The 27,683-nt window shown below is 42.9% G+C and overlaps 2 protein-coding genes across 6 annotated transcripts in view; one reads left to right on the top strand and one right to left on the bottom strand.

Moving 5' to 3' along the window:
- The window catches only part of Kdm2a (lysine demethylase 2A), a 74,365-nt gene extending 53,289 nt beyond the window's left edge, over positions 1 to 21,076 (bottom strand). Inside the window, exons 1-2 of one of the 2 annotated variants that reach the window (XM_040750141.1) lie at positions 20,943 to 21,076; positions 17,999 to 18,105 (exon numbers count right to left, since the gene is read on the bottom strand). In XM_040750141.1, coding sequence (XP_040606075.1) covers positions 17,999 to 18,040 — 42 coding nt within the window. In that variant the 5' untranslated portion in view covers positions 18,041 to 18,105; positions 20,943 to 21,076. Of the gene's footprint in view, positions 1 to 17,998; positions 18,106 to 19,352; positions 20,129 to 20,942 lie in introns of those variants that run through there. The other variant, XM_040750137.1, reaches the window with a different exon arrangement.
- Positions 20,225 to 26,951, top strand: LOC106021491 (translation initiation factor IF-2). Of its 4 annotated transcripts, XR_005878562.1 has the most exons (4): positions 20,225 to 21,564; positions 22,048 to 22,152; positions 22,804 to 22,899; positions 24,301 to 26,951. XR_005878562.1 is itself a non-coding variant. In XM_013116536.3 (2 exons), the coding sequence occupies exons 1-2, from the start codon at positions 21,087 to 21,089 to the stop codon at positions 24,315 to 24,317; spliced, it is 495 nt and encodes a 164-aa protein (XP_012971990.1). In that variant the 3' UTR covers positions 24,318 to 26,951. The 4 variants fall into 4 exon arrangements, 1 of the variants encoding a protein (XP_012971990.1); XR_005878563.1 differs by lacking the exon at positions 22,804 to 22,899 and having other exon boundaries at positions 22,052 to 22,152; XR_005878561.1 differs by lacking the exon at positions 22,804 to 22,899.
- Positions 26,952 to 27,683: the final 732 nt, after the last annotated feature.

Genomic DNA, 27,683 nt, shown 5'->3' with positions numbered 1-27,683 from the left:
GGCAGCTCTTCTAGAGGTCCTGAGTTCAATTCCCAGCATCACATGGTGGCTCATAACCATTTGTAATGGGATTTGATGCCCTCTTCTGGCATGCAGGTATACATGCAGAGCATTCTTACATTAAAAAAAAATAGCTAAGAAGCACCTCTGCCACCCTAAAAGGGAACAAACCAGGGTCTGGCTATGTCGTTTTGGCTGATCTAGAAATGACAGTAACAGGGGTCTTCCAGTGTGCATCACCCTGATCAGCTCTTTTTCTGTTTTTCAAAACAGACTCACCCTCCCTGTAGCCCAGGGTAACCTGGAACTCTGTGTAGTACAAGATGACTTGGACTTATGGCAACCCACCCCAACACACACACTAGTCTCTGCCTTCCAAGTGCTGGAATTGTAGGTATGAGCCAGCATGCCCAGAATATTTTCTTTGTGAAAGGATATAAACAAAATACAATGGTATATATGTATGGAAAGATTATGGAACCCACTACATTGAATATTAACTTAAAAAAACATTCAATGGGAAAAACTTCAAGATACTTTTGTGGATCTAGCAAGATGTCTCAGTATGTAAAAATACTTGCTGTGCAATCATAACAACCTGAGTTCAATCCCTAGAACACATCATGTGAGAGAGGAGGGAGGAGGGAGACGGAAGGGGAGGGGGAAAGGGAGAGATAGAGAGCACTTGTGTGTGCGTGCATGTGTGTGTTGTTTTTAAACAATAAAATACTATCATGGCTAGGTAGATATAGCCTGGTATGCAAGACAATCCCCAGAACTGCATAAAATAACATATAAGGCATGATGATTCATGCCTGTAATTTTTTTTTTTTTTTTTTTTTTTTTTTGGTTTTTCGAGACAGGGTTTCTCTGTGGTTTTGGAGGCTGTCTTGGAACTAGCTCTTGTAGACCAGGCTGGTCTCGCACTCATAAAGATCTGAATGCTGGGATTAAAGTCATGTACCACTACTGCCTGGCACATGCCTGTACTTTTAGCACTAAAGAAGTGAAGGCAGGAAGATTAGATATTCCTGATCATTCTTTGCTACATAACATGTTCAAGGCCAACGTGAACTACATGTGACTCTCTCTCAAAGATGAAACAACAAAAGAAATCTACCACAAATGGAACATTGTTGAACAAAGTTTCCGTCCCAGCTGGTCCTGCAGCTGTTTAGTCCCAAATAAACACAAAGAGGCTTATATTAATTATAAACTGTTTGGCAGATGGCTCAGGCGTCTTAATGGCTAGCTGTCTCTCTTGATTATTAACCCACTTCTATTAAATTGTGTATCTCCACAAGGTCTTGGCTTGCCAATGATGCCTAGACCTCTTGCTTCCTCACAGCTACATGGCGCCTCTCTCGAGACTCCCTCTTCCTAGCTTTTTCCTAGTCTGATAGCCCTGTCTATACTTCCTACCTGACTACATCCTGCCTATCCATTGGCCAAAACAGCTTTAATCATCAGTAAGAGAAACATATATTCACAGCATACAGAAGGACATCCCCTATCACCTCCACTTTTCTGTCTAAATAAAAAGTAAGGTTTTAAGGTTTTAACTTTTTTTTGGGGGGTGGGGGGTTGTAGACAGGGTTTCTCTGTAGCTTTGGAGGCTGTCCTGGAACTTGCTCTGTAGACCAGGCTGGCTTCAAACTCCAGAGATCTGCCTGCTTCTGCCTCCTGAGTGCTGGGATTAAAGGTGTGTGCCATCAACACCCGGTAGAAGGTTAACATAGTAAAATTATATAGTTTACTATATTTATAGTGGTGGCACACTTATCTTTTATCGTAACCAAGGAAAACCATAACCATAGTCATAACTGTCTTCAACTCCATCAAAGACCTCAAAAGGATAATATGTCAATTCTAGAGTTTATGTCATCCAAAGTTTCCCTGTATTGTTGGGGCATCCATCTTCAGCCCATAGGCATTATAGTATCTGGCAGACTTTCTAATGAAGTAGGAAATCTCAAATTCTGTTCTGTCATATATTGGCAAAGTTCATCAGTTGCTTTCTTCTGTAAAGTAGGAATCCTGAAGGACCATCCTGTCTCTTGGAAAGTTCGGCAGTCACTTTCCTCTGTAACCTGCTAGTCCAGTTTGGGCAGCAGTTGAAGCAAGAGAAGTAAGTTCCTTGCCCAATAGGCCAGTTTTGCCACATTGAAGGCAAACTCTTATACCGAGTTTCTTCAATGCCCATCTTCCTCTGACTTAATTGGTGTTGCCAGGAGCAGTTGTGTCTCACTGTCATGAAAAACCCTAATAAACCATTTTAAATGCCATATTCTGTAGGTCTTTGAAAGTTTTGAATACCTATCCATTTGAAATGTATCTCTATATATATCTAGAAAATCTAAGTTTTGACTATTATAGGTGACTACCTACAATCTGTATTTAATGATACATTACATTTTTAAATGAGCTGTATAAACACAATACCTAAACAAGAGTAGAAACACACATATAACAAAATTGACCTTAAATTTGTATCAATAGACCAAAATCCATACAATGCAAAGTATTCATTTCTATATCACAGTCCCTTTTTTTCTTTAGAAAGAGACTGACTGTGATCATTAACCATTTGTAACCAACCCATTTAAATGAAAACATTTTTAAACATATATTCACAACATACAGAAGGACATCCCCCATAAGAGCATTATGATGCTACACAAAAATTATAAAGTTAAATGCATTATGAGGCCTAAGTATACAACAACAAAAATATCTATCACAAGTAGTTAAGTACACAATTGCACAAAACTATTTTCCTTTTTTTGTTGTTGTTTTAAACATCTGCCATGTACCAGGCACTGTTACTACTCTGATCAATAAGATTCATGGTTCTTTTCCTCAAAATATAGAGAGAGCAAGTGGAAAGACAATAGTGGAATTATTTTTTCCTCTGACAACAGAAAACCCACATTAAAATAGTAGAAGAGGAACCTTTATCTAGTAAGAATGAAGGTGTTAAAACTCTCAAGAGGCTACTGTAACATCTTAGCTAACCCTGATGCATACAGTTAAAAAAAGGAAATATAGTCAAATAAGAAGGAATTGCATACATAAAGATCCAAAAGACCGGGTAGAGAGCTTTAGGAAAAAGCAGCTGAGTAAAGTATCATTTTCAGTTAGTGGGAAAAGAAAAAGAGGTAATATGACAGAGAAATTAAACCAAGTAAAAAGACCTAGTTTCTCATCTTTGCCATTCAATAGGTGTTTAACTATTCTGGGCAAGTCAATTAACTTCTCTGAGCCATTTCCCTCAAAAAGACAGCTTTAAGATAAAGATTTTAAAAGCATGATAAAACAATAAAAAAGTATGATTTATTCTGTTTACCATAGCCAAGAATAATGGCACATACCTATCATCACAGTACTTCCAAAGCTAAGATCACCATGAGTTCAATACCAACCTGGGCTTCCCAGTGCTACTAAGATGCTATCTCAAAATAAAAATATAAAACCACCATTGATATGTAGTCAATGAATTCCAGAAAAGAATAAGTTCTACAGACTGGTGACTACTTAGCCAGCACAAGAAGAAAGAGAGGAGGTATCTACTGGTTAAGAGAGATTGAGGTACCAGACATTGATGGTGCATACCTTTAATCCCAGCACTTGGGAGGCAAAGGCAGGTAGATCTCTGAGTTCAAGACCAGCCTGGTCTACAAAGCGAACTCCAAGACAGCCAGCGCTATACAGAGAAACACAAAGAAACCCTGTCTTGAGAAGAGAAACAGACAGAGGCATTTATCAGCCACACAGAATAAGTAGATAGACCCTGACCCCTGGTTTGAACCAACCAGTCACTAGAAAAGTGGCAAATGAGCAATGGAAATATTTTAAACTATCCTGTTTTTCAGTGAGAATAGAATTGTTTTTAAATAACATTTTAAATTATTTTTTATGTGTAAGAGTGTTTCATTGCATGTATGTCTATAAACCATGTGCTTGCATGGTACCCTCAGATAACAGAGGGCAGCTCCAGATGCCCTGGAACCATAGTTAGAGATGGTTGTGAGTGAGCCACTGTGTGGGCTCTGGGAATGGAACCCAGGACCTCTGAAAGAGCAGCCAGAGCTCTTAATTGCTAAGCCATTCCTGCAGCTCCCTAGAATTATGCCTTTTGCTTTGTTTTGCTTTTTGTTTTTTCAAGACAGGATTTCCCTCTGTAGCCCTGATGAGACCTGCCTCTGCCTCAGTCTCCTGGGTGTTGGGATTAATGGCGAGTACCACCACACCAGCTGAATTGTGGTTTTTTGTTTGTTTGTTTTTAATGAAGTAGAGAGGGGTTTATCTGGAAGAGCTTCAAAAAAATTTAAGCACAGGAATTAACAGAGTGCTCAGGGGGAGTATAGGCATCTCAGGATAGGTCACTATGCTAATAGATATTAACCCCCACATACACACCATTTTTTTGTTGTTGTTGTTTAAAATCCAGAAATGGAGATGGTTCAATGACTAAGGGCTTCTGTGTAATTATGAGGGCCTACTCCTTAACCCTTACTTGAATGTACCATGGGATACCAAGTCAGTTAGGTATTGCAGCAATGACCTAACTGACTTGGTATCCCATGGTACATTCAAGTAAGGGTTAAGGAGTAGGCACAGGACAGGAAGATCCCTGAGATTTTGCTGGCTGCTAGTCTAAGAGAATTTGAACCTCAGGTTCAAGGAGAAACCCTGTCTCAAAGGAATACCGGACAGTGGTAAGAAAAGAACACCTCAGGCTAGGGAGTGGTGGTGCAAACCTTTGAACCCAGCACTTGGGGGGCAGAGGCAGTGGGTCTTTATGAATTCAAGGCCAACCTGGTCTACAGAATGAGCAGAATGAGTTCTAGGACAGCCAAGGCTACACAGAGAAACCCTGTCTTGAGAAACAAAATAAGGGAAAAGGGGGGGGATGGGGGAGCACGACACCTCTTCTCACCTCCATGTATCCCTACACGTAAGTGCATACTCATAAAGACCCTCCCCCCTTGCGTTTGTGTATGCACACACAAATCTTAAAAGAAATCCACTGACAGATGTGAGGGCGATCTGGCTGCGACAATGCCTGGCAATTTGAAAATATTTTAAATGAAATGGAAAATGTAGTTGAAAGAAGTTTTTCAAATGACGGCATCTGAGCTGGTGATGGAATAGACTTTTTGAGTACTTTTGAAACAGTATGATGACTGCATTTTGGATTTATTTTCTTTAACTTACATGTAACCTGGAGTGGTGGCACATACTTAGAATCCAGCTTTCAGGAGTCTGAGATTAAAAAGGATCAAAAGTTCCAACCTGGCCGGGCGGTGGTGGCGCACGCCTTTAATCCCAGCACTCGGGAGGCGGAGGCAGGCGGATCTCTGTGAGTTTGAGGCTGGGCTGGACCGATAGCTACCAAAACAATACAGAGAAACCCTGTCTCATAAAAATAAAAAAAAAAATAAAAAAAGTTCCAACCTGGTCTACCTAGAAGTTTCATCAGGACCGCCAAATCTACACAAAGAGACCCTGTCTCTCCAACCCCACCCCCTAAAAAATTCCAGGTCAGCCTGACCCTGTCCCAAAAATCCAAACAACAAACTTTCTAGTATTTATACAATCAGAGTATCTAACTTTCATCACTGGGGATGTGGGAAACAGTGGAAATCCTTTAATCTTCCACTTAAGTGGCCATAAACAGTTTTATGTTTATATTTATGTTTTACCAAATTGATGGAAGGGAGCAAGACAGATCAGTGCTGGGCACTCTGTAAGGGGGGTAGATCTCTGTGAGTTCAAGGCCAGTCTGGTCTACATAGAGTTTCAGGCCAGCAAAAGCTACATAGTGAAACCTTGTCTCACAAAAATAAGACAGAGACAAATTAATCAGCATGGAAAAAAAGGAAACATAATTATAGCCAAGAGAATATTTATTTGAATTTCTTTGAAGTCCTTTCTATTTTCTGTGTACTGAAGAATAGTCTTTCTAGGTGCTAGGGTTAAGAGCATTTAGCGCTCTTGCAGAGGACCCAGGTTTGATTCCCACCACCCACATGGTAGCTCACAACCATCTGTAACTCAAGGGGATCTGATGCCCTCTTCTTATCTCTGAGTATACTGCACATGCACTAGGAACACATACCTACATGCAGAAAAAAAGAAAAAAGGCCCTATACACATAAAAATAAATCTTTTTTTTTTAAGTCTTTTTTGGAGCCAGTAAGATGACTCATTGGTTAAAAGATGTCAAGTCTGATGAACCTAGTTCAAACCTAGGGCTGACATGGTAGGAGAAAAATGACTCTTGCAAACTGTCCTTCCAGCACTGTGACACCCAAGAACATACATAATAAAGTAGGAAAAAGATTCTTCCACATACTAAAAAAAAAAGTCTACTTAATAACAAATCAATTTAGGCTGGCTGTGGTGGCACAACAGTAATCATAGCACTTGTGAATCAGGGAGACAGAAGGATCAGGAGTTGTAGGCCAGCCTAGGCTACATGAGATTCTATCTCAAAAAATAATACTACTCGTCAATATATAATCTTTAAAATAGAGCAACATACAAAAAGAATTACATCTAAAGGAATTTTCCTCAGAAATTGAACAGGGACTATAAGACAGTGCTATTTACAATCCTATCACAAACCTTACCACTTGTGAAATATAGAGATTTCAAAGGACCATTCTATTCACTGATTTTTATGCCTATGTATGTCTGTGAGGTTATGTGCACAGGGTTGTGGAGTCTAGGAGCATATCAGACTCTACCCCCACCTCTGCCCTTGCACACCCCAAAGATGGAGTTACAGCCCCATTTACTATGCTAGGAACTGAACTTGGGTCCTTTCCAATAGAAGCAATGCTCTTAACATTGAACCATTCTCCAGCCAAGGCTCCTATTTATACATAGAAAAGATAAGCCAAGTAGCTTAGACACAATGGCTTCTCAAATCTAAAACTATCAACATGGACTTATTTATGTACCCAAAATACATAAGCAGACTAAGACATCTATCAATGGATTAAAACACAAAGATGGGACATATAAACATTTTCAGCTATAAAACAATAAAATTATAACCCTGAAAACTAAGATAGGCTCAGAAAGACAAGTATCTGATGTTTTCTCTCATTTTTGGAATCTATGATTTAAATTTAGGTAGAAAACAAGAAAAGTAGACAGCATAAATAAAAGTAGAAAGACAGCTGGGCGGTGGTGGTGCACGCCTTTAATCCCAGCACTTGGTAAGCAGAGGCAGGAGGATCTCTGTGAGTTCGAGGCCGGGCTGGACCAACAGCCTCCAAAACAATACAGAGAAATCCTGTCTCGTAAAAACAAAAAAAACAAAAACAAAAAAAAAAACAAAAGTAGAAAGACAGCTGGGTGGTGGTGGCACAAGCCTTTAATTCCAGTACTAGGGAGGCAGGGTCAGGTGAATCTCTATGAGTTTGAGGCCAGCCTGGTCTACAGAGTGAGTTCCAGGACACCCAGAGCTTTACACAGAGAACCCCTTTCTTGGGGGAAAAAATACAAATACAATTTTAAAAAATAGAAAAACCATGAGGGGATTTACAGTCTAAAAGCAGGGAAACAAGGTTACTAGAATTTGACATAACAAACGCAGAAGGGGATATAATTTAGAGGTAGAGAGTAGATTAGTAAGGGAACTGGAGGAGAAAGAGTAAGGCAAGGCAAACTAGAACAAAGGAATACAAGCACTGTGAGGAAAGAACTAGAAGTAGGTAGAGCAAAGAGACAAGTAAATATGTATGATGAGCTAGTTCCAGGACAGGCTCCAAAGCTACACAGAGAAACCCTGCCTGGGGGAAAAGGAAAGGAAAGGGATAGGAAAAAGGAAAGGAAAGGAAGGGAGGGAGGGAGGGAGGGAGGAAGGAAGGAAGGAAGGAAGGAAGGAAGGAAGGAAGGAAGGAAGGAAGGAAGGAGCCCCATATCTTTAATCCCAGCACTCAAGAGGCAGAGGCAGACAGGTATGTAAGTTTCAGAACAGAATGGGTGTTACACACAGAAACCCTCCCTGTCTTTAGGGTGAAAAAGAAGAAAAATTTAAAAGTAAATTAAAAAGCAAAAGGAGCAAATGGGGTAGAAGGTATACATGACTTTAATGCCAGCGCTGGGAGGCGGAGGCAGACTGATCTCTTGTGAGTTCAAGGCCAGCCCAGTCTACAGAACAAGTTCCATGACAGCCAAACAAAACATACAAGCAAAACAAAACATAACTCAAAAACAACATGGGGGCAGTGGTGGCCCACACCTTTAATCCCAGCACTGGAGAGGCAGAGACAGGTGGATCACTGCCTGGTCTACAGAGTGAGTTCTACGACAGGCTCCAAAGCTACATAGAGAAACCCTGTCTGGAAAAAATAGTAATAAAAAAAGCATAACCACTAAAATAATAAAACTATCAAAAAACACTTTTTTTTTGAACAAGGTTTCATATAGCCCAGGCTAGCCTTGAACTCACTATTTATCCAAGAATACCCTTTTGAAATACCCGTTCCTCTGGCTTTCATCTCACAAGTACTGAGATTACATGGTGTATCACATGCTCTGTTGCAAAACTTTTTTAAAAAATATTTTCTACAGCTGGGCGGTGGTGGCGCACGCCTTTAATCCCAGCACTCGGGAGGCAGAGGCAGGCGGATCTCTGTGAGTTCGAGACCAGCCTGGACTCCCAAGGGAGTTCCAGGACAGCCTCCAAAGCCACAGAGAAACCCTGTCTCGAAAAAACCAAAAATAAATAAATAAATAAATGCCTAGAATTAAATATGAAGGTCTTCTAGAGACTGATAAACCCATTGGATTTAACCCATGAAAAAACCAAAAAAAAAACCAAAAAAAATATTTTCTACTTTTTTTGAAGATCTATTTATTATGAATACAGTGTTCTGTCTGCATGCATGCCTTCAGGTCAGAAGAGAGCACCAAATCACATTACAGATGGTTGTGAGCTGCTGGGAATTGAACTCAGGACCTTGTGAAGACAAGTTAGTGTTTTTAACCACTGAGCCATTTCTCCAGCCTCTGTTCCAAAACTTTCGTTTTGACATTTATATTACTATGAACATCAGGCTGGCCTCACAAGAAATCAGATGGAATTCAGGTCATGAGGCTTGGTGGCAAGTGCCTCTTAACTCATCTAACTGGCTTTTGTTTTTGTTTTTTTTTAATTCCCTTCTTTTTCTCTCCCTCCTCACAGTGTTCCCACACACTCATATGACTAAGAGAGGCCTCAAATCTTGTCCTTTGGCCTCCATCTCCTCCCAGGAGCTAGGACTACAGGTATGTGACATTACACCCAGTTATTTTCAATATGTGGTTCATGACCCCATTATCTTGGAAATAGGTAGAAATAAAATGCTCAAATATTGTGCCAGACTTAATCAGAAGTTCTGAATATGGGGACCCAGCAAATCTGGCTAAGGTTGCTTCCAGGTGGTTCTGGTTTGTTTTGTTTTGTTTTTTTTAATAATTATAAATAAGTTATATTCCCTAAATACTTCCTTTTATGGAATCTATGTGGTCATTCTAATAATACATTCAAAAAATGTATGTACTTATGTCTGTGCTACCCTGAGTCAAACTGGAACTTGCAAGGGCTCACAGCAGTAATGAACCAAGGAACTCCATACTATGGGTCACAACTAGCTGTTAACTACCAATTCTAGTGTATCCAACATCATCTTCTGGCCTCTGTAAGCATATGCAGGCAAAACACCATTTTTAAAAAAATGTTTACTGAAGCAGAATTTAAGCAGGCAAGGTAGCTCATGCTTGTAATCCCTACACCAAGGAAGCTGCAACAGGAAGATTATCATGAGTTTTAGGCCACCTCGGGCTATTAAGAGAGCTCTTACCTTTTTCTTTTTAATTATTTGTGTTTGTTTATTCATTTATTTTGTTTTTTTGAGACAGTGTTTCTCTGTATAAAAGCCCTGGATACCATGGAACTCTGTAGACCAGGCTAGCCTTGAACTCAGAGAGATCCACTTGCCTCTGCCTCCCAAGTGAGGTGTTTGCCACCAATGCCTGACTGAGAGGGATCTTATCTTAAAATTGAAAAAAAGAAGGCAGCTAGGTGTGATGATGCTACATGACTTTAATCCTAGAAATACTGGGAGCTGGAGAGAAGGCAGAGGTTAAGAGCACTATTCTGAACAACAACAACAAAAAGCCAGGTGTTGGTGGCACACGCCTTTAATCCCAGCACTCAGGAAGCAGAGGCAGGCAGATCTCTGTGAGTTCCAGGCCTGCCTGGTCTACAGAACTAATTCCAGGACAAGCTCCAAAGGAATACAGAGAAACCCTGTCTTGAAAAACAAAAACAAACAAAAGAGCACTGTTCTACAGTCTGGATGGAATCATGACTTTAATCCTAGTGCTCAGGAAATAGAGGCAGGCAGATCTCAGTGAGTTCAAGGCTAGCCTGGTCTACAAAGTAAGTTCCAGGACTGTCCAACAGAAAAAAAACTGTCTCGAAAAAATAAAAAAAGAGCAATGTTGTTTATCAGCACCCATGTTGAGTGGCTCACAAGCACCTGTAACTTCAATTCCAGAGGGATTTGGGGCCTCTGGATGACAGCCTCAATTGTGGGCTCCTGAATTTACATAGATACACATAATTAAAATATATCCTCTAAGAACCAGGGGGCTCATTTGAGATAGGTCTCACTATTGGCTATCCTGGAACTCTATGAAGTTGGCCTCAAACTCCTAGAGAGCTACCTGCTTCTACCTCTGCCTCCCCAGAATAAAGGTATGTGCCACCACACTTGGCTTAAAAAATGCCAATTACTGTGAATTTGCCGGGCGGTGGTGGCGCACGCCTTTAATCCCAGCACTCGGGAGGCAGAGGCAGGCGGATCTCTGTGAGTTTGAGGCCAGGCTGGACCGACAGCCTCCAAAACAATACAGAGAAACCCTGTCTCGTCAAACCAAAAAAAAAAAAAAAAATATATATATTATATATATATATATATGGGGGCTCAAAGATGATTCAGTTGTTAAAATTACTTATTGTCATTGCAGAGGAACTAGTTCAGTTCCTAGGATCCATAAGGTACTCACAAAAGTCCTCAACTCCAATTCCAGGGCATCCAATGTCCTCTTCTGGCCTCTAAGGACACCAGGTATGCTTGCAGTATACTTATACACAGGCAAAACACTCATACTCATAAAATAAAAAAATAAAATCTTAAAAAAACCATAAAATAAAATAATAATAATAATTCAGATTCTGGTAAGTACTAAGCATAAGAGGTACTCTATGCTATAAGAACTTAACAGGAAGATCTGATGGGGTTGGAGAAGACACTTTCATAGGGCTGGAGAGATGGCTTGCTTAGTAAAGTGTGGAGGAGTAGAGGAAGACCTGAGTGAATGTGTAGGGACAGATTAAGTCCTGAGTATGTATTGTTGACATGGCATTGTTATGTCAAGGACTCAATATCTCAGACCCATGGGAAGGCAAAGCTTCTCCCCACTCAGCAAGGTTCAGAGGGACAACAAAGTCTTCCTCTGGTCAAGTTTGAATGTTGCAAAAACTAAAAAACTCAGCTCCTTCTTCCAATGTTTACAGTCTGTGACAGCTCACCTATAGACATCTACCAAGACTTGCTAACTCACCCTGTTCTGTATATAATAAAGGTGCTAAGATTATGGGTTGCTACATAGTTGGTGTCACCACCACAGTCCACCTGACTCCATCTTTTGTGTACATGTGTATGTTCTTTATTACCTAGAGTAGTCCCAGCCAGAGTTCCAGGACCCAAGGCATACTGATATTACTAGTGGTCAAGAGTGCTTAATGCTCCTTCAGCAGACTTGAGTTCAGTTCCTAGTGCACAAGTCAAGCAGCTCACAAGCACCTTTAGTCCAGCACCTACCCTTTTTCTGATCTCTGAAATCACATGCTCCCCATGCACACACGCACAAATAATTAATATTAAAACAAATTTTAAATATAAAATGCTTAGCTAGGCTTGATGAAGCACATTTTTAAACCAGGCACTTGGCAGGCAGAAGCAAGTGAATCGCTGCAAGTTCGAGGACAGCCTGGCCCATAAAGCGAGTTCCAGGAGAGCTAAGGGTGTTACAAATCCAGTCTCAAAAAAAGGAAGAAAAAAAAAAAAACCAAAAAAATTAATAAGTAAAGTAAAATAAAATAAACTGCTTACTGGGCATAGTGATATACCATTTTTTTTTTTTTTTGGTTTTTCGAGACAAGGTTTCTCTGTGGCTTTGGAAGCTGTCCTGGAACTCACTCTGTAGACCAGGCTGGCCTCAAACTCACAGAGATGCGCCTGCCTCTGCCTCCCGAGTGCTGGGATTAAAGGCGTGCGCCACCATCGCCCAGCTCCAACATGGTAATTTCTATAACCAAAACCACAAAAAAAAGGAATGAATGTAAAGGAGGCGTAGCTGAGTCTAGGTTTACTCTGTGTGTGATGGTGCATGCCTTTAATCCAGCATTCAAGAGGTCTACAGAGTCAGATCTCTAGGAGTTCCAGGCTAGCCTAGTCTACATAATGAGGTCTAGACCAGCCAAGGCTGCATAGTGAGATCCTGTCTCAAAATCAAACAAACAAAAAAACAGAAGGAGGAGGAGGAGGAAGAGGGGGAGGAAGAGAAGGAAGAGCATAGGAAATGCATGCCTGTGACCACTGAGAAGGCACAACAGGTAAAGATGACTAGTGTCAAGCCTGTCAACCTGAGTTCCATCTGTGTGACCCACATGGGAAGAAGAAAATCTTCTTTCACAGGTTGTCCTCTTGTCTCCATATGCATGCTTTGAAATAGCCAAATAAACTGGTGGTGCACGCCTTTAATCCCAGCATTCGGGAGACAGAGGCAGCAGATCTATGTAGTTCAAGGCCAGCCTGGTCTACACAGTGAGTTCCAGGACAGCCTTCAAAGCAATACAGAGAACCCTGTCTCAATAAGCAAAAACAAAATTTAAAAAAAGTGTTTAAAGATTAAAATTATTGTTAAATTGACAATGTTTTCTCCTTTAAAGTACAAAGGAAAGATCTTGGTAGACTAGCATTCAGCTATGCAAGACCAAAAGACTACCATATTAATATCTTCAGGTTGTCTTATACTTCAGTCATGCCTGTCTGCTATCCAGGGAAAAATTTTCCAGCATCAAGGAACCAGGGTAACCAAACTAATTATGACAGTAAACTGAACACAGTAACAGACAAAAGTAACTCAAAGGTTCGAAGAACATGAACAGTCTCTTTCTCTAATGTTCAGAAATGAAGCAAAAGACAACAAATTATCATTCCATGGCACTCCCCTTCCCTTTGACTCTTTTCTGACAACTACTCTCTTGATAATTATAGCATTAGCACCAAGCACTTTACCAGGGAACAAATTAAATTAATTGTGTTACATTATAGTTTGACCTTGGTGTATTCAGTTAACCAGCCAGCAATATGAGAGTTGATATAAATGGTACCATGTTATGTATATGCCATGAAAAAGAATCATACTTGGCTGCAGGAATATACTAAATAGACAAAACTTGAATTTTCCATCTTATATTCAGTTAGATATCCTGAGGCACAGGGAAAACAAGGGTCCAAGAGGTTTCCTTCAATATACAATTACTGAAAATTGACTTTAGAGAATGAAACAGTCTGACATGGTGGCACACACCTTTAATCCCAGTAATTAGGAGGCAAAGGCAGGTAGATCTCTGTGAGTTCAAGACCAGCCTGGTCTACAAAGTGAATTCCAGGATAGCTAGAGCAATACAGAGAAACTGTCTCAGAAAACAAACAAAGGTAAAACAGTGTGCCTTAATGAATGCACTACACTATGAGCCACAAAGGAGGAAACCTAGACTCAGCTACACCTACCTCCTTTACATTCATTCCTTTTTTGTTGTTGTTGTTGGGTTTTTGCAGCAGGGTTTCTTTGTGGCTTTCATTCCTGTACTCTGCCTGGGTTTGTGTAAGTATAGTAACTCCAATCATTTCTGCAATTCAGTCAGATACCATAATCTAAACATTATTACTCTGTTCAGTCCCTGTCTTCCCACCACATCCATAATACTTTGTCAATAGTCTAACTCCTTCACTTACATCTCTATAGTTATACTGACCTTTTTAGTTAGCATTTAATTGCTTGAGAGGTCTCTCAAAAATGTCAAATCCTTTCCAGCTTTAGGATTTTTTTGTATGTGCAATAATCACTCCTCCATTTTGCTAGTTACATCTTTCTCACCTCATCCTTCGGGTCTCAACATTAAACACTCTTAGCAAAAGTGTCTTCTGATACCCCATTACTAAGTGTAGACTAGATTAGGTCACTATTATACACTGACTATGTGCTAGATTACCTTGTAGCCCTCTGTATAACTATAACTAGTACATATGTTTGTTTAATGTTTGAACCAAAGTAGAGATTCCAAGGCAAACAATGTATATTTTGCATATTACTCTATCCTAAGAGCCTTGCATACAGTCTGATACATGGTTAAATGTTACTGATACTTTCTCATTCATTCCTATTTAAGACTTCGAATTAGCTAATTCCACAAGAGTAGCTTCAAGTCTCAATATAAAATGCCATCCTCTCAGAGAATCTTTCACTGACAACCCAATCTAAAAAAGCATTCCCAACTCTACAAGCATCTCATCACCCTCATAACTTATCAAAGTGTTCAGCAGTACCTGACACTACAGTATTTGAAAATTTAAGTGTCTGGCTCAGCATAAGTGCTCAACAAACATTTAATTGAATGGATCTCCTGAAAGAGAAAGATAATTTGGTAAATACCTGAAATTCATTCATCATCAGAACATAGAAAGTACCACCAATAAAGTTGAACAGTTTAGTAGAGCTTAACCAGACTCATCTTTGAATTGTAGCTCTGTCCCTTCTTAGCTAGATAACCCAGGAGAAATTACTTCAGGCAGTATGCCTGTTTCCAAATCTGTAAAAGGGAATCATAGAATCCACCTTAGCTGGGCAGTAGTGGTGCAAGCCTTCAATGGGTGTGTTTGTGGGTGGGGGGGGAGTGTGCAGGCAGATCTCTGAATCTAAGGCCAGCCTGGTCTACAGAGCAACAGCCAGAATAAGACAGAGAAATCCTGCTTTAAAAAAACGAAACACAATCAAAGAATACACCATAAAGGCTGCTGAAAAATAAATTAGCAAATCATTTTCCATCACTTAAAGACAGAGATACACTCTTAAAACAAGACATTGAGAATGTACCCTTAGGTGGGTAATTTCACTATCCTGCTAACATCATAGAGCATACTTACACAAATCTACAGACAATTTACTACACTGCTAACTCATGACAGGTACACAATACACATAGTATATTTGTCTTCAATGTTATTATATGACCTATTACTGTAATCATTAACTGAATTGTATGGGAATCTTAACAAAGATGTCTGTACATGGTCAACACAGACACATTTAAGTGTTAGTGGACCATGGCTGGTTGAATTAGCAACTCATAAAGAATCAACTGCACATTCAACTAATGTATGCTATTAGTCAATAACAATGAATCGTTTTTCCTATCACACTGATACTTCTTTTATCTTTATCTGTAACTCTTTAAGGACAAGAAAAAACAGAATCAGTATTTTCATTTTTTTTTTACATTTAGTGTGTGTGTATGTGTGTGTGTGTGTGTGTGTGTGTGTGTGTGTGTGTGTGTAGCATGTATTGTGTAGCATGTGCATGCAAGAGCCCATGCAGATGTTAACAGGGCATCAGAACCTCTGGAACCAGAGTTACAAGCAGTTGTGAGTCACCATGGGGTGGTGGCTGGGAAATGAACCTTCCTGTCTTAAATTTCACTTAAAAATAGTTTATCAGGACGGGCAGTGGTAACACACACCTTTAATCCCAGCACTCAGGAGGCAGAGGCAGGCGGATCTGTGAGTTTGAGACCAGCCTGTCTACAAGAGCTAGTTCCAGGACAGCCCCCAAAGCCAGAGAAATCCTGTCTCGAAAAACAAAACAAAACAAAACAAACAAAAAAAGTTCATCTTACTTAAAACCCAAGTATAGTGCTTCTAATTCTAACACTCAAGATAGTGGGAGAGGCAGGATCACTACAAACCTACACCAACACAGTGGCTCACAAAAGTCTGTACTCCAATTTCAGGAATCCAGAGCCTTTTTCTGGCCTCTGTGGCATCTGTATGCATGAGACAGACAGACATGTAAATTCATTTTAACTATATGTATTCATAGACAAATATTTGACTGGGTGTGGTAGCACATGCCTTTAATCCCAGCACTCAGGAGGCAGAGACAGGTGGATCTGAGTTAGAGCCAACCTGGGCCACAGAGTGAGTTCCAGAACAGCCAGGACCACACAAGAGAAACCCAGTCTCAAGGGGAAAAAGAAAAAAAAAAAAAAGGATTTTATGCATATATTGTACAAATATTTACTTATGGACGGGCAGGCAGGCAGGCAGGCAGGTAGGTAGATTTCCCCTGGCTGTCCTGGAACTCACTCTTGTAGACCAAAGTTGATCTCTAACTCAAGAGATCTTCCTCTCTCTACCTCCCAAGTGCTGCAGTATTTAAGGTGTGTGCCACCACCACCCAGCATAAAATCTTATAAATGGGTATGTATTTAGGGATATAAAACAAATCCCTGAAACACAACTGACCAGAACAAAACATATGTTAGATATACTTGCCAATACATGTCAAACCGTTAAAAATTAGATATTTATATTTTCTGTGTTTTGCCTTCTTAGTACCCAAGTGGTCAGAAGAAGGTACCAGAGCCTCTGGAACTGGAGTTACAGTTAGTTGTGAGTCTTCATGTGATCCTGGAAATTAAACCAGGTCCTCTACAAGAACAGCAAATGCTCTTAAACACTGAGCCATCTCTCTAGTCTTCCGCATCAAACCTTTTTAACAACAACATTAACAAAAGAAAAAGCAAAAAGAAAGCAGGCAAAGTAGTTCACACCTGAAACCCTAGCATTCATGACATTGAGAAAAGAGGACTGTCAAAAATTCCAGGTCACCCCAGGCTACAGTGTGATAAAGTATCTCAAAAAAACAAATTAAAAAAAAAAAAGCTACAGTGTTTTCTCTAAGAGTGAAGATCATCAGAAAATAGATTAGGGAACTATTCACTCACTTTTCCAAACACAGTCTAAACACAGAGCCAAATAAAACCACATAAATTCTTCACTAATAGTCTAAGTCATTCAGTTCGGCAGATTTCATATACCATTTTGTGGCTCTCCTCCTATTCCATTCTACAAATACATATTTAAACCTTCAAAACAAATACATGGTGAATAATACTAATAAAGGTCTCTATGACTAAGGAGAAAAAAAACCCCACAATTTCTTAAACTCCAATAGAGACAACCCTGAGAGGAAAGCAGAACTAAAAATATCCAAGTGCACGTATGCACATACAAGCTAATCCCTACAAAGTATGACAAAATTTTCTTTCAGTAACATGTCTCATAAATTCTTTCCAAAATATTAAGACACAGAACTTTATCAGCATCCAGTATTGTTCTCAATCAATCCCCTCAACAATCCTCCAAATTTACAAACTGTTAACTTATTAAAATAACCACTGGTAACTTAGCAAAAAAAAAAAAAGCTAATTATTAAACACCTCAGCTCAAAAACTACAAACTTTTAATAGTCAAGTAATACTAATATATTTAATAAAACTAGCCTTCTTTGGTTTGTTCCTAAAATTTACATTTTAATGTAATGTATTCAATTAAATTTACAACAATATCAGTATTCCACATTAATATTAGTCAAGTTGCAATCCACAAAAACCTTTGATTTGCAATATATGCAATGATTTCTATAAAAGTTTAGGCTGTAACTCCATTTCAAAACAGGATGAATTAAGATTCTAACTACTATACAAAAAAACACAAGATAATATTATACCTTCACCCCTCCTTTGGCACACAGCAAAGCCATCTAAAATAACTACTTCCAAAAGAAGAGAGATGAAAATACTAACCAATCTCTGGCTGTAACGAATCCTTTCTTCTTCAGGTTCCATCTCTTACTCTTCAAATGAAAGTACTGTAAAGAAACCACTCAGGGACTGCCTTCCTCTTCTTCCTCCTTAGGAATCAAATTGCAAAGGAAATGAACAGAAATAAGAACTCATTCTCAAACTTATCCTTTCTTCTCATTAAGTTAAAGGCTGAGAATCCTTTTCATGAATTTGGAACCTTTACCCTCTTGGGCAAATGGTGCCATGTCTTGTCAACATTAATCACATCACAAGTATAGGAGGCCTAAGGAAAAGGACACGTTGGTTTCAGTTCCTTAGGACCAGGCCACATCGTTTGTTTCTGCCCATGAGAATGCAGTTAGCAAAACCCTCCTTCCTGGCAACACTAGCAACAAACAAACAAACAAACAAATAAATAAATAGAAGGAGAAAAAAGACGACTCAGGACTTTTTTTTTTGGAGACAGGATCTCTCAACATAGCCTTGGTTGTCTTGGAACTACGTAGATCAGGCTGGCCTCAAACTTCAGAGACCCTACTGCCTCTGCTTCCCGAGTGCTGGGATCAAAGGTGCTCGCCACCAAACCCAACAAGGACTTTTATTTCTAGAGCCTGAATGATCAGTTGGGAAGTACGAACAAAATTAATCCAGATGCTAAACAAATGATTTCTCAAACAAGTAACGACAAACTATGAGCAAAAAGAGCAAGTTACTTTCATAAAAGGAGGGCAAGAAAGGAGGCTTTACAGATACTCCAAACCAATGCCCCACATCCTTCTAGCAAGGCTGTGCATAATTGTTGCTTTCCCAGTAGTACCATCCACCTCAACACAAGGTGTACAACTAGGAAACAAATTTGAGAGTTGCAATACGGCGGCAAAAACACCATCTGATCTAGACGGGTATAAATAATAAATCAAACGACTGAAACATCTATTAAATAAAGACAGGTTGGCGAGCCAATCAATCCATAACACCAAGCAAGGGTTTTCATTTCTCTAAATATTCTTTCTACTGGATAATGGCTTCCATTGGGAATGCAAATGTTTTCCTCTCTTTAAATATATTACGGCCACGTTAACGGAATCCTGTCAGAGGACCCGATGACATAGTTTTGCGAGAGCAGTCCCTGGCACTGCCCTCCTCTGCCTCGGTCGCGAGGGACACAGTCCGACCCCCTGGACGAGTGCCGCCAGGGCTGGACAGGAAAGCAGCAAATCTCGACTGCTCCCCCGGGGAAAAGGCGTTTCTATGGTTCACCCCTTGCAAAGAAATAAAAACTTTACATCAAGTCTTTAGATAAGACAGGGAACCAAACTTCCCAGGGCGGGGGAGGGGGGAAGGGAAATCTCACCGGGAATTTTGTTCTTGAGTTCTTGTCCAAGAGAGAAGATCCAAAACCAGAAAAAAATTTAATCCCTAACGTCGTCTTCGGTTTCTCTGTGTATTAACCCAGTATCCAGAGAAGGGTCAGAGCGACCCGGAAAAGAGGAAACAGTTACTGAATCAAACCTCCTCTTCTGGTTTTACGGACTCGGAGTCCGAGGCGTTAGGAGAGGAGAGCAAGACCACTCGGCGACTCCCCCGGGCCGGCGGTCAGCAGCCCCAACTCGAGACCCGGGCCAACCCGGCCGCGAGGAACACCCTCCTCTGGGTACCCCCGGCCGACCACAGACGCTTCCGAAGCCCAGAAGACGCGGCCGATCAGCTGAGATCCACCCGGCCGACGCTCCCCGCGCCGCCCGGCCCCCCGGAACGCGGGCCCCGGCCCCGGGGGGCGGAGGGGGCGGGAGCAGCGAAGTGCTCTGACTGGGGGCCCCCGGCTGCCTTTGCGTCGTCCCCTAAGCCGGGGCTCCGCGCTGCGGGACGATCCCCCCACCCCCCGGCTACTCCCCAGTCGCAGAGGAGGGACTCCGGGGGATGGGCCCCCGGTCGTTGCCCTTCCACCAGAAGAGCCCCCTGCCCGGGAGAGAAACAGCTGCGACAGGCCCAGGAGCTGGAAAGATGCTCTGCGACCCGCCGCTGCCGCCGCTGCTGCTGGGGAGGGGTGTTGTTTCCCTCACACAGGAGGATCCGCTGAAGCAGCCGCCGCCATTTTGAACCCGTCAGATTCTCACATACACACAGCTCCTCCGGGCTTACTGCGCAGGCGCCTCCCCTCGCCACCCCCCCCCACCCGTCGTCTCTCCACCCCCACCTCCTTCAAGCCTCCCTGCGCTTCTTACCGCTCTCCGGGACGCACGAGAACGCGCACGCGTCACTCCCCTCTAACGCGGACACACCGCCGGCGCGCGCACGCGCGGATGCGTCGGCCTCGAATCGCCCGCGCCCCGCGACGCCGACGCGGTTCCCCGCCCTCCCCACCTCGCGTCAGCCCGCAAGCCCTCTGGCCGGCCTACCGCCCCCGCTCCCTGCCCGCCTCCTTCCAGGTCTCCAGCACGGCTGGATGCCTGCGCCTGCGCGCAAGCTGCGAGCCGCCTCCGCGAGCTCCCTCCCCCACACTCGCACTCAGCACACACGCACACGCGGGCGGACGGGCACGCACGCGCGCGCACACACACACACACACACACAACTTCGCCTGTGACCCCGCCCATCGCCGGCCAGCTGCGCCAGCCGCCCTCCCCCACCACTCCAGGGAGGGCTGTGACCCTCGACCCCCACAAAACACAACATCCCCCCCACAAGCAGTAGGAAGCATCGCCCCTTCCCCTACAGGCGTCTCTGCCCTAGGCAGCCAGTCAGTCAGACGACTGAGGGCCAGGCGGCCTGGGCCAGGGCAGCCGTTGGCCGCCTCAACGCGGGGTGCCCCGGGGTCATGCCAGGGGAGTGGGCCAGACCCGGGCGCCGCGCTCGGGCCTGCTCAGACCGAGGGGGCGCAGAGAAGCACCGTATTCCCGCCGGGCGCCCTCCCTCACGCGCCGGCCGGTGGACCAAGGCCCACCTGCTCGCCATCCCGGAGTAGGCCCCAGCACCCCCGCTGCAGGGCCTGGCCGCCCTTAGCACTGGGGGCTCCTCAGTGCAGCGACCCGGTTCCGCCTCACCCACTCCTTGCCGCTCCGAAGGGGCAGGAAACGGGAGTAGTAGCATGTCTGTCCTGGGCTCGGCTCCCTCGGGGGAGCTCCAGACGCTTGACAAGGGCGTCCACAGGTGCTGTGCGCGAGAGTGGGATCCACGACGGCTCGGGGGTGGCGGCGGCCAGCGCACCCACCGCGGGTCACAGGCGCCTGGGGAGGTGGCCCAGGAAGCCCCCGCTGTTGGCCACGCTCAGGTTTCCGTAACGCCGGTGCCCTCGGCGGCCCGGGTGGGACGTGACCCCGCCCCCGGCGAGTCGGGGCGCCCCCCACTGAGAGGGGCGCGGGCCGCCCCTAACCCAAGGGCCGCGGCGTGTACGGGAGGCCCAGCCTGGAAAATGTCTCCAGTCTGTGTGCGCAGCTTCGCGCGAGGGTCAGCGATGGGGCAGCGGCGGCCCAAGCTGCCCGGCCCTGCCCACGAACGGGCTCCCATGGCTCGACAGCTGCCCGACGGGCTAGCAGGCTTCGGACGTCGACGGAGCCCAGCCAGAGGTAACAGAGCAATGCCATAAGAGCAGCCCAACTGCGCTCAGGGCAGTTCCCCAGCCAATCTCGTGCTTTGAGGCCCGTTTAAATTGTAAATCCCACAAAGGACGGTGGCCTGGACGCTACACATCCAAGTGCTTGAGGTTGGCACCTTCCCCTTGCTGAGTGGTGTCATACAAATCTTTTTCTCCTAGTCTTAGTTTCCGACTCTTCAGCTTGATCCTGATGAGTCTGGAATTGAAGAGCACGGTGTGTATCTACCAAAAACCGTTCATAAGCAGCCTTCTAGGTCTTCTAGGAAGACGTTAGTTATCGACAGTTGGAAAAATGATACTTTCTTTTTCTATCACAGTTTGAACTGGGGTAAAAACACTCCTTAAACCCAAAGTATTATTTAATAAAACACAAGGTTTTGCTAAAGCACACAGGATTTTTACAGGCATTCTCTGCTTTGTTTCACATCTTTGTGTTTTTAAACTTGTTTTAAAGATAGACAATTGGAATATAAGATTAAACCGCAGGCATAATTACTGGAAGAAAGAGGTCCACCGTTTCGCAACTGCCAACAGAAACCTCTCACAGCAAAAATGATTGGTTAGTATGGATTCATCATCTTGCAGCCAGTTACGGAGCAAAGTCTTTCTTTATTCTGATACCAATTGCTTTTCAGACTTAATTTTTTAGGCCATTGCTACTGAGAGATAATTGTTGAAACTTTACCAGATTTAAGGCTTTTTCAGTCTTTAGGCTACAATAAAATATGTTTAAAAGTATTATTCTTACCTAGGTGTGGTGCCTCACAGAGGTTGAGGCAAAAAGATTCCCATGAGTTAAAAGCCAACCTGGGTTAGATAACGAGTTCTAGGCCAACCTGGGCTACATAGTACAACCTTATCTCAACAAAAGACAATGGTCTTTTACATTCAATTACAGGTATAGCCCCCAAAGACATCTGACTTTCTGAAGCTACAAAACAAAAATCTCAGCCACTTGTTTTTTTGTTTGTTTTGTTTTGTTTTGGTGTTTCGAGACAGGGCTTCTCTGTGTTGTTTTGGAGCCTGTCCTGGAACCTGCTCTGTAGACCAGGCTGGTCTCAAACTCACAGAGATCTGCCCGCCTCTGCCTCCCAAGTGCTAGGATTAAACGCATGCACCACCAATGCCCGGCAGCCGCTTGTTTTAAAGGAAATTTTGCTTCTATCAGACTAATTGAGTGTTGGGTCTCATTGCTATTCCCTTTGTTTAGTTCTCTCTATCCAGAAATACTTAATACTTAGAGGGAAAAAAGGAAGAAAGAAAGGCCCCACATGGTACATACAACCTGTAATTCCAGTGCTGGGAGGTGAGTGATGCAGAAGGATCTTCAGTCTGAGCTGCATAATGATTTCAAGACTAACATGGACTGTATATAGCAAGATCCTGCCTCAGAGGAGGTTAGGATCTCTAGATGTAACTCAACTTTGTCTTCCCATTGTAAGGGACCTTTTGCAAGTTTAATTCATGTGTACTGTAGGAAAACCAAGGAAAGCCGGTCAGCGGTGGCACACGCCTTTAATCCCAGCACTCAGGAGGCAGAGGCAGGTGGATCTCTGTGAGTTTGAGACCAAGCCTGGTCTACAGAGTGAGTTCCAGGACAGGCTCCAAAACAATACAGAGAAACCCTGTCTCGGGGAAAAAAAAAAAAAACAAGGAAGGCTCCAGAATAAATTCAATTCAAGCCGGGCGTTGGTGGCGCACGCCTTTAATCCCAGCACTCGGGAGGCAGAGGCAGGCGGATCTCTGTGAGTTCGAGGCCAGCCTGGTCTACAGAGTGAGTTCCAGGACAGCTTCCAAAGCCACAGAGAAACCTTGTCTCGAAAAAACCAAAAAAAAAAAATTTCAATTCATAGTATTTATTTTGAACAGAACTACAAATAGAACAAGGTTTGCCAAATTATATCCCAACTCTTTTTTTTTTTTTTTTTTTTTTTTGGTTTTTCGAGACAGGGTTTCTCTGTGGCTTTGGAGGCTGTCCCTGAACTCACTCTGTAGACCAGGCTGGCCTCGAACTCACAGAGATCCGCCTGCCTCTGCCTCCCGAGTGCTGGGATTAAAGGCGTGCGCCACCAACGCCCGGCTTATATCCCAACTCTTTCAGTTGAAAATCATTTGTTGACTACTCTGCAATAGGGGAATTAACTATTTAAACAAATACACCTAATGATGTCTCTACAGGTTGGCTTGGTAAATGTACCAAAGCAGATGTACAGATAGAGATAGGCAGATAGGCAATAAGAGGTAGGCAAATAGCCAGTCATATCCCCCCCAGTCATAGTGACTCGATGGGTAGGGGCAGATCTATGAGGACAATTGTTTTGGCTTTAAAAAACCATTGTAGAAAGACTAGAGCTGGGGCAATTCCCCAAGAAGGGCACTAGACCTTTGAACTGTGTAGCTTCAACTTCAGCTAAAGGGAGAGGAGATAAGTGGTTTATAAGAAGGAAGGGAAAAAAATCTAGAAGCTTTGAGAAAATAGTTCATCTAGAATGACCTGGTGTCTTAATTTGTAAATTCATTTCTGCTTTTTATGCACACGTGTGCCAGTATCTGTGTTTGCATTTGCTCATAGAAAATATGTACACCCACACACACAATTACCTGTGAGCCTATGTATGGTGTATAGTGGCAAGGTATATATAGAGGACAATCTTGAGTGTCATTCCTCAGGCAGCATCTACCTTGTCTCTTTCTTCTTCTTTTACAGACAAAGTCTCCCACTGATCTGGAATTCCCAAGTAGACTAAGCTGGCTAGCCTGGGAACCCGAGGATATGCTTCGTCCATCAATGGTGGCACTTGACGTTAATCCCAGCACTCTATAGGCAGGTGAATCTCTGTGAGTCTGAAGCCAACCTAGTCTACAAAGGAAGTTTCAGGACAGCCAGAGCTGTGACAGAGAAAGCCTGTCTTAAATAAATAAATAAACAAGCATTCACTTTGAACACCCTTCCCTTCTTATATAGGTTGTGGGAGTCAAGCATAGGTGAGTACTTTATCAACTGAGCTGTCTTGCCAGCTCCAATGTCTGTCTGTCTTTGCTTGCTTGTTTGTTTTCTGAGACAAGAGTTTCTCTGTGTAACAGAGCCCTGGCTGACCTGGAACTCCTGTAAATCAAGCTGGCCTCTGAAGTGTTGGGATAACATATGTGTACCACCACATAGTTTTGTTTTCTCAGAAGTAATACCAGTAAATGCTGATAAGACTATGTGCTGCTCTTGCAGAGAATATCAGTTTGGTTCCCAGCACTCATAACAGCCTGTAACTACAGCTTCAGGGTATCTTGACACCCCCTTTTGGCCTTTACCAGTAACTGCACTCATGTATACATACCACCTCCCAAGACACAGGCATCCAGAGAATTTTTAAAGCTATTTTTAAAGGAAATCTTAAAAATACCAAGGCCACCCACTTTTTTGTGTGTATTTGGGGAAATGAAGAGGTTAAGGATGAAATAAAAGCTTTGTTTCTAACTGTATTAAGCTATTTCTAATTTATTCTTTAATTTTAAAGAGGAAACAAGGCTGTTCCCAAAACAGTAGATCTGATCCAGAACAGAAAAGGTAGCCTTGAAGATTACTCAGGAGACAACATGATCTTCAGTGGCTCAACAGCTCAGAAACAGAATGGCCATCCTGTAGGTTTCTGATACTCCTTCCTAATGAGTCCTTCTAGGTCTCAGTTGTGAAATGAATCACCTCTTAAAGTGCAGTGTCTGCCACATAATAGCTACTGTTCATGATCTCTCTCTGTCATAAAGTGTCACTATATAACTAAGATTAGCCCCAAAGTCTTGGGTTCAAAACATCTTTCTGTCTCAGCTTCCTAAAAAACTAGGATAATAAGCATGTGCTTTTTGTTTGTTTGTTTGTTTTTGTTTTTTGAGACAGGGTTTCTCTGTATTGTTTTAGAGGCTGTCCTAGAACTCGCTGTGTAGACCAGGCTGGCCTAGAACTACATAGATCTGCTGCCGCTGTCTCCCAAATGCTGGGATTAAAGGCGTGCACCACCAGTTTATTTGGCTATTTCAAAGCATGCATATGGAGACAAGAGGACAACCTGTGAAAGAAGATTTTCTTCTTCCCCATGTGGGTCACACAGATGGAACTCAGGTTGACAGGCTTGACACTAGTCATCTTTACCTGTTGTGCCTTCTCAGTGGTCACAAGCATGTATTTCCTATGCTTTTCCTCCTCTTCCTCCCCCTCTTCCTCCTCCTCCTCCTTCTGTTTTTTTGTTTGTTTGATTTTGAGACAGGATCTCACTATGCAGCCTTGGCTGGCCTAGACCTCATTATGTAGACTAGGCTAGCCTGGAACTCCTAGAGATCTGACTCTGTAGACCTCTTGAATGCTGGATTAAAGGCATGCACCATCACACTCAGCTTTTTATTTTTCTTTCCTCTTGTTGGGGAAGAGGTCTTGCATGTCATGAGTGTATGTGTAAGTATACGCTTGCGTATGTGTGTAGGTCAAAGAATAGCTTAAAGAGTCTGCTCTCAGCCAGATGGGGTGGTGCATGCCTTTGATCCCACCACTCAGGAGGCAGAGGCAGGTGGATCTCTGAGTTCAAGGCCAGTCTGGTCTACTGAGTGAGTTCCAGGACAGGCTCCAAAGCTACAGAGAAACTCTGTCTCAGAAATAAAAAACTAAAGTCCCAGGTATGGAACTCAGGTTATCAAGCTTGACAGTAAACATTTTTACCCACTTAGCCATCTAGTAGGCATTCTATGTCTGGCATCTAAATTTAAGGATAGTTTGAGAATTGTTGGCAGAGTATTTGCCTAGTAAGCACAAAGTTGAAGGTTCCATCCTAGCACTTCATAGAATAGGGCAAGATATTGCACACTATAATCCCAGCAGGATTAGAAGCAGAAAGATCAGAAGTTCAGGGTTGTAGTGCCTATGTATAGAGCCAGCCTAGGTTACATGAGACCCTATCTGAAAACAAAACAAACAAAACCAGTGTTGAGTAAAGATGTTTTGTATTTAAGCAAATTGAAGAGGGTTCACATGATGTACAAGCCTTTCTAGACAGCTGCACTCTTCAGTCCCAGTCTCTTTGCTCCCCATACCTTGTACCTGGTCTCCATTTTGTTCTCTTACCTGCCGTCCTTCTTTCCATCATTCTGTACTGTCTCTTTCTTCTCTGTCCATCATCGGACAGGCCTGTATGCCTACTCTCTTTTACTAACTGGTGCACTTAGACAAGTGTTATTTAGATTTGTTAGTGAATGTCTCCCTTTTCTCTCTTTCTACCAGACAAGCTCTTTTTGGAGGTGAACTGAGCCATGTGAGTATCATTCAAAGGCATTAATACTAGGAATAAAAACTGGATGTTGGATGATTGTGACCTAAAAGAATGATGGGTAATTTTCTTTTGCATCTGGAAAAAGAATCTAAAAGGATTGGGAAGAAAAATACCCTGTATCTTTGAACATGGATGACACATTGTGGTGGTTTGAATAAGATTGGTCCCCAAGGACTCATATTTGCATGCTTCATCCCACTTGGTAAACTGTCTGGGAAGGATTAGGAGGGTAGGTTTGTTGAAGGACTTGTATCACTAGGAGTGGGTTTTGAAGTTTCTTTGTTTTGTTTGTTTTTCGAGACAAAGTTTCTCTGTGGCTTTGGAGGCTGTCCTGGAACTCACTTTGTAGACCAGGCTGGCCTCGAACTCACAGAGATCCGCCTGCCTCTGCCTCCCGAGTGCTGGGATTAAAGGCGTGCGCCACCAACGCCCGGCTGGGTTTTGAGGTTTCAAAAGCCCTTATCAGGCCTAGAGTCCCTCTCTCAGCCTGCCAATCATTATGTAGCTCTCAATTACTTCTCCAGTACCATGTGCTTGCCACCATGGCCATGTTCCCCATCAAGATAATAATGAAGTAACTCTGAAACTGTAAACAAACTCCCAATTAAATGCTTTCTTTTCTAAGAGTTGCCTTGGCCACCTTATCTCTTCACAGCAATGAAAACCCTAAGACATACATGAAACTCATAAATTACATGGGATGCAGTTGACCATTTCCTTGAGATTATGAGACTTCAGCTCTCTGTGGCCCAGTGCCTCTCTGCTACTATCTCCTGGTATT

The sequence above is a fragment of the Mesocricetus auratus genome, unplaced genomic scaffold (genome assembly GCF_017639785.1).
Source record: "Mesocricetus auratus isolate SY011 unplaced genomic scaffold, BCM_Maur_2.0 Super-Scaffold_4256, whole genome shotgun sequence".
NCBI classification, from domain to species: domain Eukaryota; kingdom Metazoa; phylum Chordata; class Mammalia; order Rodentia; family Cricetidae; genus Mesocricetus; species Mesocricetus auratus.
The sequence above is the reverse complement of the archived record's forward strand: the minus strand, read 5'-3'. Positions and strand labels throughout refer to the sequence as shown.

Excerpts from the sequence above, each read along its gene's own strand:
- LOC106021491 (XM_013116536.3), top strand. The coding sequence starts at position 21,087 with ATGTCTGTCCTGGGCTCGGCTCCCTCGGGGGAGCTCCAGACGCTTGAC.